Source organism: Oreochromis aureus, linkage group 4, assembly GCF_013358895.1.
Source record: "Oreochromis aureus strain Israel breed Guangdong linkage group 4, ZZ_aureus, whole genome shotgun sequence".
NCBI lineage: Eukaryota > Metazoa > Chordata > Actinopteri > Cichliformes > Cichlidae > Oreochromis > Oreochromis aureus.
Genome location: NC_052945.1, coordinates 30,364,810 through 30,382,042, shown reverse-complemented (window position 1 = coordinate 30,382,042; position 17,233 = coordinate 30,364,810). Strand labels below are relative to the sequence as shown.

The 17,233-nt window shown below is 41.9% G+C and overlaps 1 protein-coding gene across 1 annotated transcript in view; it reads left to right on the top strand.

The window, feature by feature from the left end:
* The window catches only part of LOC116309431 (neurabin-2-like), a 36,432-nt gene that overhangs the window by 5,342 nt on the left and 13,857 nt on the right, over positions 1-17,233 (top strand). The window contains exons 2-5 of the mRNA XM_031726022.2: positions 825-1,220; positions 3,425-3,633; positions 3,728-4,060; positions 4,152-4,859. Coding sequence (XP_031581882.2) covers positions 911-1,220; positions 3,425-3,633; positions 3,728-4,060; positions 4,152-4,859 — 1,560 coding nt within the window. The 5' untranslated portion in view covers positions 825-910. The remainder of the gene's footprint in view (positions 1-824; positions 1,221-3,424; positions 3,634-3,727; positions 4,061-4,151; positions 4,860-17,233) is intronic.

Genomic DNA, 17,233 nt, shown 5'->3' with positions numbered 1-17,233 from the left:
TACTACATCATTTTTTTCATAGTCAATCAAGCCTGATGAAAACATCAGGAATCCCCATTGCAAAGATCTGACACTACAATCCACAGTTGCTCTCAACCAGTAAATGAGATGGCTATCACGAGAAAACACTGCGATATCTTGGGACCACAGGGGTGTTCTGTATTCGTGCTATGTATTCATGTGGCAAGTCTATCACAAAGCAAGTTTGGCATAAGGAGCAGCAATATAAAGACACGCACGGCGGGGAGGGTGTCACACTGCGTCATTGTTTTAATTGGATTATATTGACGGCTGCGGCAGTGCCGTGTGGGTGTACACAGAGGGGCGATTGTGATGTTGTTTAATGCCAAGTTTGCTCATCTTCAGCTTATGTATACTCGGTTATCATTCTCCCAGCTGGCTCTTACAGGTGGCACAAATAAATGTGTTCGTTAAAGAATCTTTGATTATTAATCACAATCATTGGCAACCTAATTGTATGTATCAAAAACCTTGTCTGAGCAACAGCATACAGCCAAGAGGTCCTGAGTAAACTAGCATAGTTACCCTTGAGAAGCTGGCACCACTGACTGTTTGGGATTTAGGGCTAAAGTATTACTTCAGTGAAACAAAATGAAGGCCTGCTGGGTGGTTTCAGCTGTTCACTGTGAACATCTGTGGTTCCTATCTGCATGTTTGCCTTAGTTGCACAGCAATTTGCTGGTTAAAGCTTTGAAAAATCCAACATGTAAATTTCATTTGGCTCATATTCTTCAAAATGTTTAAACAGATGCACAGACGTGTCCCGTGTGCACGGCTCATTGATCTATTTCTGTTTTATACAGGAGGTGAATGTTAGACAGCTCCAGGATGCTGCCCCCCTCATTCCTGCCAACCTGCTATTCACCACGGGACATTTGACTCGCCAAACATGATGAAGACTGAGCCTCCGTCGGCCACGGGAGGCAACGGGGCCTCCGGTGGGAGCAACGGGAGCTCTAATCTGCGAAGTCCGTCTCCCCACCGCAACGCCTACGAGGCAGGTCTTGCGGCGCTGAAGAAGGCCACAGACCACCTCAACAATGCCGCCAATGGAGGCGCTGACCCTGCCTCAAAACCCGCTCCTCTGCCCCGGCCTACTGGGAGGGGCCGGAAATACGGCTCAAACGTTCACCGTATCAAGAACATGTTCATGCAGATGCAATCTCCTGGCGATGAAGAGGATGGAGCCAAAATGATTGGTAACTAGCCTTTTCACAGAACCCTGTAGAATCAAAGAATGTAGCAACTTGTAGGGTCGGTTACCGAATTCAGTACCTTTTAGGGCTGCAGTCCCCAACCCCCGGGCCGCGGACCGGTATTGGTCTGTGAGTCATGTGGTACCGGGCTGCGAGAGTTGAGGCTCAGGTGTGAAATTTATGGTTTTCAGGGTTTTTATCGGGTTTTATCGTTATTTTTTTTATCATTTTTAATCGTTAACTCAGTTTCCCTGGGTCTTTTCCCGTGTGTTATGAATAAATCTACCGGTACTGGTTTTATTTTGTTGTATTTATCCGTGACACCTTAAAGGCCGGTCAGAGAAAATATTGTCGGACATAAACCGGTCCGTGGCGCAAAAAAAAGGTTGGGGACCGCTGTTTTAGGGTACCGACAAAATTACATTGGTACTAATGAAGATTGATTCATAGTACATAAGTGACATCGAGTGTATCCCTCGATGTCACTCTCTGTATAATTACAAGTTATACAGAGAGAGATGCGGCAATAGTTTTGGAAAAAAACATCTGAAAAAAATTCTGCAATGTGTTGATGTATTTGCTTTCTGTCTCGACCGCTTCTGCTACTATACCAGCGCTGATGTGGAGGTTTTGTGTCAAGTGTTGATCAGAAGAATACTTCAGCAAGTGTGGCTCTCAGAGACCAAACTTAGAATATATTATGCCAAAAAGATAAACCCAATACTTGAAATGACAATGATTCCTTTTCTGACTTCTGACAATAACAGGCCAAGTAACAAATGGTGAAATGAAGAGGCCGAGTATCAAGTTAGCTAATGTGAAATATAAGACGGGATTGAATGACTACCAATGGAAAGTTGATAGACAGTAATGTGAGTGATGTGTTGGAAATATACAAGAGGGTTACAACTAGAACCACAAATATCCTCTAATGCTCAGGTGTCGGCCATCGAAAGACAGTAAAATTTTAAATTCTTCAGCGTTCACAAAGAGAAGCAGGTTTACTATATTTGATCTAGAAATCTTTAAAAACAAATTATCTGATAAGTCAGCTTCAAATGTTAGCATGGCTAGTCATGGTGTGTGTGTATTGAGTGCTGTGCTCAACAAGTCTTTTTACCTCTCACCAGTCAAACACAGTCAGAGAGGGTGGGGCTTTAAGTATCTGCATTGTGATCAAAAGATGGGTTTTTTGTAACCTGGAAACAACAAATGCTTGAGAAGTGCTCTGAAAATAAAGTCACCCATATGGAAAAGAAATAGTAAAAACGTATAAAAGACTTGCATAAGATGTGGCCTACTTCATATAGTGAATCATATAAGGCTTATATGATTTACTCATGAAAGTGGCCACTTTCTCATTACTTTCATATATTATTTTAGTAAGTATTGAAAACATACAAGTTTCATTTATATAATTTTTCAGTGGATCTTATATCTGTTTTCACTCTTGTATGAAAAGCATACAAGTTTCACACAAGACAGATATAAACTTTATAATATTTATATATATTTTTTCCATATGGGCATGGAGACCATTAGTCGTCACACTCAAAGCATTTTTTGCTGTGATGATTTAGTTCTCCTCTGCCTCCTGTCAGAGTGGAACTGAGCATCCAAATACGTTAATAAAAAGATCCTCATTTTCATATCCTCAAAAGATTTTTTCTTAAATGTAAAAACACTGTAGCTTCTGTATTTTTCCACCTAGTATTTGCAACCTTAGCACTTGCACTAGTACTGCACGAAAGACAGAATAAGCCTTTTTTTTAACATGGATAAGCTAGTAAGGTTGCTAGCTAGGAACTAGCTAACTAGCCTTTAGCCGTTAGCCTGTCTTTTGTGACCAGTATCCTTATTTTTCATATCATGTGCGTATTCTTTTTACAAGATTATGGTTTTGAAGTGAGTTCAGATTTTGTTTTTAACCAATTACAATGCTAACATATATTATTAAGCTCCTGCTAACGCGGCTAAATTTGACCACCAACACTTGAGACCGTGTTTATTGATAGTAGCAGGCATAGAAACTGGGTTATGAACACAGACAAATGTGTTGATGATATCCATGCTGTGATACTTCGTGTAGCCAAAATTCATTAATGATAAAACCACCTGCTCTGGTGAACTGCAGTGTTGTTAGCCTGTACTTCCCTTAAAGGACAATTTCGTTTTTTTACAACTTGTTTATTTTCTGTCATTGGTAGGTAAGGAACAGGCAGTGAAACTGTCCCTGCCGAGGGTATCCAGCCTCAATGAGAACGTCGACCACAGCGCCCTGCTGAAACTTGGGGGCACGGTCTCTGAAAGGGTCAACCGTTTTGACTCTAAAGTTGGCAGGGAGGGCAGTGGCTCATCTGTGGGCTTGTCCAAGCTCCAGGAGACCAGGAGGATCTTTGAGCAGCGGACTCTGCAGGTCAGATGTTACACTTGTGTTGTTATTTTTTATCATTTAGTTGACATAGCTCGCTTATAATCTTTAACTGACTGGTTATTTGTGCGTCCTTCAGGAGAAGCAAGCTGCCACTAACCGCATCTTGCTGAAGAAAGAGCGGGCATCGGGCTTCCAGGGCAGCCGTCTAGATGTCGTGGCTCGCTTTAATGGGTCCACCGAAGCCCTGGACCGGCTAGATGATCCCCCTGTTCCCACCCCTCCTTCTATTCCCTCTACTGCAGCTTTAGTCGGGCCAGGCGAGGCCGTCAGTCCCACTGTGAGCCAACTCAGCGCCGCGTTTGAAAAGGGTGATCTGCAAAACAATCTCTACCTCCCTCAGCGTCGGTCAGCCCCTGCTTTGGCACCAAAACCCAAACCTCCACCCAAAGTGGAAGCAGCAGAGAGGAAGGTGAAAAGGATGTTCTCAAAAACTTGAATCTTTGCAATTAAGCAATTAATTGATTGCACTACTACATGATCTCCCTGTGCTTTTCTTCCAGACAAAGGTGATACCTGCAGATAAGGAAGAGAAAGATGAGGTAAAAGCAGGAGTTATAAGTAACAAGGCAGCAGAGCTACCTGAAGAAACGGGTTCTCTAGAAAGGAACTTGGAGGGACCAGCGACGAATGAAGAGAAGGATGCATTTGGACTGTCGGGGGACCAGCTCTCCAACTCCTCCTATTCCTCCTCTTCCTCAGTGACTGTCACTTCCATCTCTTCTTCATCGGAGGCCAAACCAGAGCCGGCAGCAACTGAGGCCAAGGGTTCGAGTACAGTGGAAGCCTCTGGGCTGCAGCCACAGTCTGGCGATCAGGACAGTGCCGCTGTGGGATCTGAGGCCGCGGGCAGGCTGGTGCAAGCTGAGGTTCACGCCTCGCTGGAAAATGGAGAGAAAGAGCCTCCGTCTTCCTCTCCTTCATCGGAGGAAAAAGAAGAGGACTCTGAGGAGAGGGCCAAAGAAGATGAGAATGACGAGGATGGTTCAAGGAAGGAGGATTACTCTGAGGGAGATCTGATAGATATCAGCGCATACAGCGGGCTTGGGGAGGAAGACTCTGGGGGAAGCCAGCTGGACGATGAGGAAGATGAAGACAACGAGGAGGCATATCAGCCAGAGTCCAGCTGCTCAGAAATCCCAGGCCTTCCGGAGGAAGAGGAGCCTCCGCCACCCAGTAGAAAGATTCGCTTCAGCACTCAGCCAATCACAGTGAGTTTTTTCTTCTTCTTTTTTTTTTTTTGTGCTCACATAGCACACATTAGTCTTAATTTTACTGTATCCAGCACTCCAATTTCATAAGAGGAAGTCAATCTTGAGCCACTTCCTCTGTGGTTTCATCTTCCAGACACGGCAGTTATTGCTTTAGTGATATTTAAAGCAAACACCAGCAGCTTTCCAGTAGTGCACAGACTCTTAAGTGGTCATTACAATTAATATGAAACAGTCAGCTTCATTAGATTCTCTGGATTTGTGTGTGCATTTTGTGCTGATGTCAGCACAGAAAGAAAGGTTAAGGAACTAGCTGATCATTAGGATTCATCCTCCTCCTGGATTAAGGTCCTGGTCAAGGGAAAATTTTGAAGGTAGCACCAAACAAGAAGCGCTGATCTTTTAATAAATATGAGGACTTGACAATTTATTTAATTGCTCATAAAGTTGTACCTGTTACATATTTTTCTGTTCGATTGAATAATCATTTTCTGAGTGAATTATGGCGTTAGCTTGTGGTCCCTTTTGCCTCGGTGTTTTAGCGTCTTGAAGCTATATGTGTTGGTATTTCAGAACCACAAGTTTAGTTTCACAACAACCCGAGTAGCTGCTGTTTTCAGCAAGGAAGCCCTCCACAGCGCTAGCTAATAAGCACTGAAAAGGCAGGAAGACGGGGTCAGTAGCATATGAGTTAAAAAACTTACACTGGAGTTGGTGTACATCAAAGTCTATTGTCATCATTTAGCCAGAAATGGGATTTCAAACCAGTGCTCCCATTTTACTCTCAACAGCATGTTAATTAGCTTGTACCATCATGTATACTGGACTGCAGCCTTCTGCTCAGTATCTTGAAGTCGAGACTCTTGGTTTACAGTAAGTTAGATCATAAAGAAGTCGAGCGATGGCACTCGCTTCACGCATGTTCTGCATTTTATTAAACCATGGAAACTCAAAGAAAAAATTAACAGTGCCCTAAAACGATTGAAAAGACTGAGTGACTTCCTTCATCACACACGAAGGGTGCACAGGGGATTTTCACTCTTTGATTTCGCCATGCTACTTCCTGCCAGTGCTCAAAGTGTGTGTTTGTGTGTTTGTTAATGTAGCTCTAGATTCAAAAGAAGCTCTTTTCTCTGATGTAGAGCCGTACTCGTTTGTCCTGCAGCCTTGCAACAGTCAGCTGGTTTAGCTTGTTGCGTCCTGCAACTTGTCTCGACCTGCAATAATAATACAGCGTGTCCCTAATACGTTTAGACAGACCGCTGAATGACATACCACAGAGTTTGATGATGTACCACATAACACTGATAAGAACAGGAAGGAAGAGCTGTGCTAGTATCAAAACACAGCATGTCGATGTAGAATTAATGTCACTGTATAACGGAAAGTGATGGCGAGCTTTGCCTGCTCGGTCATGTTTGCTAATGCGGGGTGGTAGCAGGAAGAACGGGTTTCATTTCAGGACAAGCGTCAGGTCAAAAAAAGGAATTCCTTTCATTTTCATGGACATGGAAACGTTTAGCTTCTGACCTCTTTGGCCACAGAGCGGCTAAAAGTGGAGCTGTGGCCTGAGGCTGTGTTGTGTTGTTTACTACAAAGGTAACAGCTGCACCCGGTTAGATTTACAACTTTGGATCTCAGATTCAGATTGGGTTTTTTTAAGGTAAATGTGTGTGTGTGTGTGTGTGTGTGTGTGTGTGTGTGTGTGTGTGTGTGTGTGTGTTCTTCCCTCTTGATTGAAAGACATATTTAAGTAATTGTAAAAGATTTACAGAGAAGAAGTATAATTCTTGGCGATGAAGTGCAAGAGTGGGCTGCAAAAACATTTCAGTCACAGTGATTCAGTTGGTTGCTAGCTGCAGCTTTGTGGCCAGTGTTTTCAAGGTACACTTCCTCCATGCCCACCCTGTCTTTGCATCTCTGCATCATCTCTGGAGAGTGGGCTCTCACTTTGAATAAAACGCAGCGGCTTCTAAGATTTAACATTTAGGTTGTTTTTTGTTTGTTTGTTCTTTCTTTTCTTGTTTAACGCACTTCATCTGAGTTCTGCAGTAAAGACCATCCGGCTCGTGCGAGTTAGATGATGTTTGTGTGCATGGCTTTTCAGCTTTGGACAAAAACAGCGAAGATACAAGGATGCACTTTTATCCAGTCTGATACCTGATGATGATGATGATGCATGCAGGTGAAGTGCTGATTGGCCGACACAGGAAGAGTAATGAAAGCAGAGTTTGCAACAAAGAAAGCCAAAATAATAAATCATCAAAGATCGGAGTAAAAACGAGCCCAGACGATTAGCACAGATGACAGCGGACGTTGTTTTTGACACTTGATTTCGACTTCTTCGTTCTCCACATCAGGAGGATTTTTCATTTACTCTGTTCTTCGTTGTATATTTGAGCAACTATTTTGAATCATTATTCAAAGTTAAGGTTATTATTGAAAATAACTTTGACTAAATTTACTTAAACTCTACTTTAATGGTTATTAAGATGTAAAAACTGCATCTATGCAATCAAAATCTGAAGACATGGCATTCAAACCTCTTTGTCTTTACTCCAACAAATTGTACTTTTTCTCATGAAAGTGTCCTTCTAACTTCATTCCTCTGATAACATTTTCTGAGCATTTTAACCGTGCCTAGTGCACATTACTGGTTGTTCTACATATTTTGACCCCCCCCCCCCAGCTGTGTGTACACTAAGGCTGAAACGCGTAGACGTGGGTCTACAGACGTGTCCGTAACACCTACAGGCTTCCAACACAGCAGCAGCTTAAAGCACAGCTTCTGCTGTCAATTTCAGGAGGCTAGAAACACAGTTTTAATCAAGTTTGAGGGTCAAAACTGGGAGAAAAATATTTGTTTACCAGTTTATCCTTTGCAGTGTGGACATGAGCTTAAAATGAGCTAGAAAAACATCCACAGAATTAGAACTAAGCTAGCTAAAGACTGACTGTGCTGACATAGACTCAGTTGGGAAGGTTACAGTTTCCTCCTGTTATTTCCTTTCAGTCACACTTTTGAAGCTGACTTATAAAGTCACAGAATAATACATAACATGTAGTCCACTTTCGTCCTCCGGTTCACTTTGTCGTGCTATCTCCAGTTCAACCCCGGCACTAGCTGACAGTAGATTTCGCTATCTTTGGGACTGCTCTAAACTGATCAAAATCAAGCAAGTTTCGCCTCTTGGTAGTCACCCTGAAACACCTCGGGGCATTTATTCTAACTAAAGTGGTTACTGGGAAATGAAAACGCCATGAAAAGTGCTAAAAAATAGCTTAAAAAGTTTTCCCCAAAACAAGGCTTTATCAAGCTCACTTCTTCTGTACCTTTAATGACTAGTTTTGACACCTTGTAGATATCAACAAAGAACAGTTTCAGGGTTTTTCCAGGGGTAGTCGCGTGGCAGAGACCATCCTCTCTAACTTCTGATAAACACCCTGTCGTATAAGCAGGCCCGAAATATGACAGAAACCACTCAGCACAGAGGAGAGATTCAGAGGTTACTCCTAGTAAGGATAAAGCGTTGAAAAGCCTCTTTCCACTGGAAGTTCCACTTCCACAACCATCTTTTTTGTTGCACGATTCTTCCACAGATTCAGATTCAGGATTCTTTGAGTGGCACGTCCCTTTATCTACAATTTGCTGTTCATGCGGAACTTGTAGAACATTATACTTAGTAAAGAATCTGACAACTTCATCCACCTTTGTAAAATAAAAAATGTTAGTATACATGACATCATCTCAGACCTATTACTGAGAGTTTCAGGAGAAACTGTGTAGGCATTCACGTATAAACTGGTTCTGTTTTTTTACAATGCAAAGAAGAAAACAGTGATACTTGCCCAGTCTCTTTGACATTACTGCATTACAAGAACTGTCAGACATGAAGAATTATTAATAAATCAAATCTGACACAGCAGATATGATAAGTTTGGTTCAGAAAAAGGCTAAAGCTTCAACAGTTAAAGCTAGACTCAGCAGTTATCTAAGTGTGGGCATGAACAAGCTTCCTGTCTGTGTGCGCGCGCGCGCGCACACACACACACACACACACACACTTCCTACTCATATGCTTGTTGTTATAGAAGATCTATAAATGACGCCGCACTGAAGCGGAGGTTTATGAGGGGGAAATGGACCACTTTCTCTTCTGGAGCAAATCACACCCAACCAGCAGTGCAGATTAGCCACAGTCTAAAGGAGAAAAAACCAGTGATTTCAGAGTACTGAAGCTACCTGTCAGTAGCTTCAGCTGGACCAGGGAACAATAGTCTTTCAACAGGCCTTGCCCCAGGGGCATCTTCTGTCAGGAAAAGTTGTGCAGTGCTGACACGGTGCCAAGCTAGCTAAACTTGGAAACATAAACATCCCGTCTGACAGAAAGTTGGCTTGCTTCAAAAGAGTGTTGGACCTCAACCAGATGCAGGAAGACCATTGGTTGTGCTGGGTGAAGCGCCTGATAAGCCTTTACAGGCAGGTTATATGCTTTTGGAGGGGCCTCGGTTCTCGGCACAATACAATCAAAAGAACATTATGTGATATATCTGCTATTTCGGGGTAGATCTGAATGAGTGTGGAAAATATTAGTGGGAAAACACCCACAAGCTTTAATTTCAGGTAAAACAAATAATTAAATTCTGACATATTTGTTGGAACAAAGACATTTGGTGTACACGAAGCCCCATTAGAGGAGCGGACGTCGTTGTTTGATTTGAACCCATCGCTCATCTACGAGGTGTCCCGCTGCAGGGAACAAAGACGCTCACTGTCCGAGCATGTTGAGTGCCGTCAGCAACCGGTTTCTGGAATTGAGTAATTGCTGTTCTTACATCATGAAGTTAGAGTTAGCCAGCACAGCTCAGAGCTCCTCAAGTGTTGAGCAAGTCTGCAGAACATCACTTCATTAAAATGTCCTCTGCAGTTGAAATGCCATGTGATTACAGCACGGGTTAACAAGCCTGTCTGAGAGGTCTTGTGATTTTTGGACTTGCACGTGGACGCTGTGTCATCATAAAGGTTAATGCATGATAAAGACACGTCGGGGTGGCCGCTGTAGGTTGCTATGCGATTGATCTAAACTTTCTCTCACACACACAGTGGAGATGCTGACTTGTGTACAAGGCCACCTCTGTAAGACTGTTAAAAGCAGCAGTTGGAATGTGGATGGGTGTGTTTGTTTTCCTTGGGGAGGAAAAAAAAGCGCGCACAAGCACAGGGGAAGCCGGCTGATAAGAATCACAGAATAGAGCTTTGTTTGGGTTTTTAAAAAAAAAACTACCTGTTGTATGCAATTATGTGAACTGAGGGGGAAAAAAATCTCTTTACAAAGTTAATGATGCTCCCAGTTGTGACTGAAATCAGTTAAAAGCCGTCTTTGAATCTGATTACGTGTGGCACAGATTCAACGAGATGCTGGAAGCGTTGCTCAGCATCACATAGCGGCTGCAGATTTGTCAGCTGCGCATCCAGGATGTAAAATCTCCCGTCTCATCCCACGTTCTACTGGATTGAGATCTGGGGACTGTTCAAACTGGTTTCTTCAACAGGTTCAAAAACCAGTTTGAGATGATTGGAGCTTTGGGACATGGTGTGCTATCCTGCTGGAAGTAACCATCAGAAAATGGGTACACTGTGCTCATAGAGGGATGAACGTGGTCCGCAACAATACTCAGATCAGCCCGTCTGCAAGTTCAAAGTCACTTAATCTCCTTTTTTCTTCATTCTGATGCTTAGTTTGAACATGTCTGGACGTCTAGATAACCTGAGTTACTGCTGCGATTGGCTGATTAGATAATTAAGTTAACAAACAGGTGGACCTAATGAAGTGGCTGGTGATGGTGGATGTTCATATTAAACAGGGTTTCACATATGCAAGCTTCAGACTGCTCTGTTTCAGACCTTTTTTTCTGCTCTTGGGTCTTTATGATGTCATAAAGACAGTTTAGGGAGTGAATGGCCTCAAATGGAAGTTTCATAAAACGGATGAATCGAGTCTGCAGCAGGAATAAGATAAATAAGGATTATTTAAAGTTACCTAGTAGAGTCCAGGAATAAAAATACTGAGCTTGAAATGAGCATAGATAAAATGGAGCCCACCTAAATCGCTGCAGGACCAGTGTGGAGGGGGAGGAGGGTCATTGGGAGGAAGAGTTGGAAGAGTGGCTTCCCTTTAACTAAGTAATGAGCAGAAACTGAAAGTAGTGTGATTCACAAATTCACAACTAGAAGATTATGCAAACCCCCAGAGGAGCTCTGCCCACACCACTAACTCATGCTCAGTGTCACATCACTAATTAAATCGATTAAATCTGGTGCCTGTTGTTTATTAACTCAGGTTCACTCAGAGGTCATGTGACGACAGCGATACGCAGCCGTACCCTGAGCCGCCCAATGAAGACTGGCTGGCTAAAATTCTGATCCAATCCGAAATGAATGAAAGATGCCAAAAAGAAATTCAATTAAAGATCCAAATTCAGACTTCATTGTGGTAGTGAAAATAAAACTTACCTGGAGGCCTGTGATCTGGACTCGTCAAATCTGAATCCTTGGAGCGTTCAGCGAGAAACTTTCCACTGCCAGCTGCTTCTTGGCTCTGTGCTGCCTTTCAGCACGGCCAAATTACAACCCAGAAGCGTGCCAACGCCTGAGGACTTGTCTCCACCAGATATGACTCAACCTGAATTTTCTTGTGATCCATCTGTCAGACCTTAATTTAGACCCATGCTTCATCCAGGTGGCATTCACATAAGACGCTTTTTCAAATATTTATCAAGGCACACCTAGCTCCTCTGTTGTACAGTATGTGATAGTGTTCTCCGGCTCAGTTGACGGGCGGCTAACTCAGATGACAGTTTTGATATCTCTCTGGCAGCTCACGCCACTTAAAGAGGGGGTGTCGGCACATTTGATTTTGTTTCTACCTGTTGGGACGTGCCAGCTGCCGGGACAATTGGATCACATGACTAAGCTGAACATATTTGAAAGAGGTGTTAAATCCAGACGTTAATTCCAGTTTTATTTGTACAGCTCCGGCTCACAACAACAGTTGTCTCACGATGCTTTAAACGGAGAGCTTAAAACTGTAAATTACACGGCCTCTGTGACTGACCTCCTGCTTACAAAGGCCTTAGGAAAATACTGGTTTTAAAGACATGCTGAGACAGGCAGACCTGCAGGAGGATACAAACAAACTGAGAACACCCACACGTTTATAATTACTCCGACATTTTACAGTGGGAAAGGCGAGTTTTCTCTATATAAACACTGTTTAGCTTGTTATCACGTGGAAAACTCATTTTTTTAAAAGGAGCTAATGCTCACGTATCAGAAACCAGAACTAGGAAGTCTTTGGCTTTTTTTTTTCTCACCTGATAAATTATGTGAGCTGATTGGCCAGTACACCAGTATAAATCGATAAATTTTAGCATGACTGCAAAAAACTCAAAATATCAGGATGTGCTTGTTTGCGTTCTTGCTAAAAAAATTTTAAAAAAGTGTTTACATGATTAATACGACTTTAAAAATCTCTACAGTCGGTAAACAAAAACTGATGGGTGGTTAACCAATGTTAGCCTGACCCAAGTACAAGCTAGCTGTTTACAGTGTTTATGCTACGCTACATTATCTGACTGCTGGTTCCAGCTACATACCTGCTTATAGAGATCTGACAAAAATGTATATAGTTCATGTCAAGTGAACACACCAAAGCTTTACCTATTGCTTTGTTTTATTTTTAACTTTAAAAAAAATATTAGATTTTTATTTAACTTATTACTTGTAGGGTTTTTTTTTTAATTGAATAAATAAAATTAAATGTATAATGTCAGTAAAAACCGGCCTCATATCCATCCACACTAACTGAGACTGAGCCCGGCCGATATATTGGACCATGTCAGCTATTTGCTGATATATCAGTATCAGCAAATAGCTGATCTGAGCAAAGAATTTGAAATGAAATAGGAAATTAAATGAGGATCTCTTTTCTTTTAACTGTACCTTTCTAAGCACTCTAAGAAAAAACCATCAGATACAGTTGCATTAGATTTTTTGAAAGCAAAATATTGGCACCAGTTTGGGTCTGACAGGCTTTGAATCAATCCTTCACTCCAGCTATTGGTGTAGTTTCAAGAATTTTGTGTGGCACCTCTGATTGGTTTTAGCTTCACATGACTTTGGAGACAAAGCTTACTGCTGTAAGCTACAGAGAGGCTAAACAGTGATGGCGTGTGTTGAAGGCCCAGGCTGGTCCCCGGGGACTTCTCGGTGGCTTGGCTTTTATCCAGCGTGTAGTAAGTTTGTAGCTTCAGACTGACCCGGTTCTGCTGAGGCTTCCATTCACAGCGTTGTCAGTCGAAAAAAAGAAATGTATTGTTTTCACATCATATTCACTGAAGGGCTGTGCTGATCTGTATGAGCTTCACTTGTTCCCAAAGACACATTACTGTTTATTCATTCAAATTGGCAAAAAAGGAGGTATTAATACACAATTATGAAGCAGTCTGCAGGTTTGATTTGATTTTTGTAATTAACAGTCATGATTACAGAAGTGACTTCTCAAGCAGAAATTATCATTTTTGAAGTAACTCCATCTGTTCAAATACACCAAGTCGCCCGAGTTTAAAATGAACATTTTAATATTTGTCAGTGTTTGTTTCACTCTGAGTCTGCAGCAGAGTCTGTGAGCCACACTGCCAAACCCAGTGGAGCTATAAAGTGAATAACAACAGGACAGTGCCTCTTAGCTGACCTGGTAGCTAGCTGGCCAAATCGGTAAATTGTGCCCGATACCAAGGTTTATTCTAATTATGCAAACTGCACAAACTACCAGCATATGTTTACCTGTTTCAAGAGAGTAAAATTGAATGTATTGATCCTGTGTTAAGAAATCAATATGGATTAGTAAAGTAACAAACTTCATTAAAATACATTAAGGAGATTGAATTGTGAGTATGGATTGGACTGTAACTCATGTTTAATTGAGTAACCTCCATTGGTTTTACTCACTGTTTAACTCCGATTAAATACTATGTAGTACCACAACCAGTACTGTGGAAATGTTCATGAAGTGGCTTGAAGCACTGGAGGAGGTTCTCTCGTGAAGAACAGCCAAGATTAAGTCATAATGATGTCATTAGGTTTATCTCAGCCTGAAATCTGAGACTATAAATTTCAGAGAGATGGCCTGAGTTACAAAGCGGATGAAAATCACTATCAGGTTACATTATGGGATTCTTCTTCAGAGTGGGCCTAAATTTGGGACTCTAATGCTTCTTCCAACAAACACTCCTTTTTTGTGCAAATCTGCCAATCTTAAGTTAAAATATTACTAAACTGCTGAAGAAGCCATTTTATCTTAAAATGTCTAAACCGTGTTTAGTTTAGTGTTGTGGCGATTTTGGCTTTTATTTTAAGGCACCTGTTGTAATATTGGAATGTGTATTGATCTTCTGTAGAAATCCAGCTTTTCTATCATTGCTGTTATGTTCTGCTCACAGCTGATGGCGCCCCTCCCTGAGCCTGGCTCTGCCAGTTTCTTCCTGTCAGAAGGGAGTTTTTCTTTCCCACTGTCAGCAAAGTGCTTTCTCCTGTTAGTTTTCTCTCTATTATTGTTTACCTTTGGCGCTATACAAGTAACACTGAATTGAATCTAGGTTGTTTACTCCCATGAATCTTGGTTACAGGTCCATCTTAACTTTACAGGTCAGCTTTGAGGTCAGCTTTTCTGTTAAGAGTACTTCTGCAGGGTTATAGATTTTAAAGGCGACCTTGTTCCTGTCAGAGGGTGCGCGTTGCTTTGCATTTTAGTTTTTTGTTTATGTTCTACCTGCTGTTTTATCTTTCTCTTTGTTTGTGTATTTGTTTTCCTGAGGAAAAGTAGAGATTGTGTTTCTGACATCTTAAGGGAACACCCTAAAGCTTCATGTACACACAGACACACACTCACACACACACGCTAACTAAACTTTAAAGCTACTTGACAGGAAGGAAGCGTGACAACAGGAAGCAGTCTTACAATCCCGCCCTCTGACCCTGTTTGTGTCACAGTATTTGTGTGTGTACCTCCTACGCTCGAGGGAATGTAATAATACTGTTACATAAAGGCCTATGGGTCTGTCTCGGACTGTCTGTCCCCACACACACACACACACACACACACACATTAGCATATCTACTAGACAGGGACAGAGAGAGAGCATGTCAGTGCCAGTGCCAAAATCACGCTGGGCAAGCCTGAGGTTGCCATGGAAATGAAGCCACGTGATCACAGAGGTGGTCACCAGGGAGACAGATGCTGCTGACCTTTTTTAACAGTGGAGGGGGGGTGTGAGGTGGTTGAAGGGTGGTGGGTGGTTTGGATGGGCTTCAGTAGAAAGATGTATGGAGCAGAGTACAGTACAGGTACAGTGAGAGTGTACAGATTGTGTCTAAAGCCACAATAGATGGAAATGGTTATTGTGAGATAATATTTCTGGATGCTTTACCCAGTATCACATGCTAATGATGTGCAGTAAAGATCTAATGCATCCGTTAAAAACGAGGGAAGTATGTGGAGGCGTACTTCCCTAGCATGCAAACATGCTAACTGTCGAAACCAAGCCACAGCAAGACCCAGTGTCCTCCTACATGTCCTGGTCTGTGTACAGTAAGCTTATAGCTCTAGAATAAAAAGAGCTAAAGCTGCACCTTTTTTAAAGCAGCACTGGATCAAAATTGCTGTATGGAATGGAAAAAGTGTTGAGACGGAGGTTTATTATGAGGCTCTCCGGCTCCCCTCAGCTCATTAGTTTTGGTGTGTGTCCTTGCACCTTTTGATTGACTCTCACCGTTCTCAGCTGCTGTCTTTCCCATTGGAGAGCTTTCAATTTCTCTTAGGACTTGATGAAGCCAGAGGTAAATGCATATAGAGCTTATTCACTGTGTGGACAGGAAGAACAACTTTATCTGGCCTCAAATGTTGCTGTATGATGAGAGCATATGTATAATCTAATAATAATACAAGAATAATAGTATACACAGTAAGTATATACATACATACCTTTTCAAAAAGGTGTTGTTTTCACATTATGATCATTTTTGAGCTTTAATTTGTGATTTTTAATTAATCAATTGTTTTGCAACTAAGAGGTGTTTAAGGTGTACCTAAAGAAATATTTTAAAGGATGAACCACTTTTCCCTTCATAACTGCCTTAATTATCCATTGCATAGATTCAACGAGGTGCTGGAAACATTCCTCAGAGATTGTAGTCCATATCGACATGACAGCATCACACAGTTGCTGCAGATTTGTTGCCTACACATCCAAAGGCGCTCTATTGATTTGCGACCTAGTGGAGGCCATTTGAGTACAGTGTGTTGTCCAGGAAATAAGTGTGAGATGATTTGAGCTTTGTGACATGGGACATTATCCTGTTGGAAACCATCAAATATGGGTACGCTGTGGTCATAAAGGGATGCACATGGTCAATAACAATACTGCTGTGGTGTTAAAATGATGCTCAGTTGGTACTAACGGGCCCAAAATGTACCATTACAATATTCCTCACACCATTACACCACCAGCGGCCTTATCCACTGATACAATGGATCCATGCTTTCATGCTGTTTATGGCAAATTCTGACTTCTGAGAGTAAGAGAAAATGAGACTCGTCACACCAGGCAACATTTTAAAAAATAGGCTTTTTTACCTTTATTTGACAGCTTTGCAGTGAAGAGTAGACAGTAAAGTGTTTTCCCCAGAGAACTGGTGCTTACCGGATATTAACTGTTTTTTGGGCCATCTGTAAACCCTGCAGATGGTGATGTTGGGAAATCCAGTAGTTCCTGAAAGTGTTGTCTGATCAGCAGTTTGTGAAATACTCATACCAACCTGTCAACAACAATACCATGTTCAGACTCACCTTTCTTTTGGGCACAGCTACAGCTAATTTGGTTGAGCAGGCAATGCATATGCTGAAAGGCTGCTTTCCTCTGTCATTCTTCTTTGTGCCTTCACTTGTTTCCTTTCTGTTCTCTACAGTCTCTGTCCAAAAATGCCCAAAAAAGAATAATTGGACAGAAAAAAAAATCCCCAGTCTTATGCTTGGTTTAAACTTTAGCAGGTCTTCTTAACCATACCTCAGTGCACTAAGTTCCTGATTAGATATTTGGTTTAACAAGCAGTTGAACAGGTGTTGCTGACATAGTAGCCATCTTTGTTCTCGTCTACAACGTGAACAAAAACAAGAACAAAATATCCCCAAACAGTTGCTTGAAGAATACCTTTTTCAAATGGCAGATACAGTTTGATGATGTTTAAGGTTAAATATTTCAATTTTTTGTATGAAAAATGATTGGGACATATACCTGAACATGCTAAGTGACGTGTG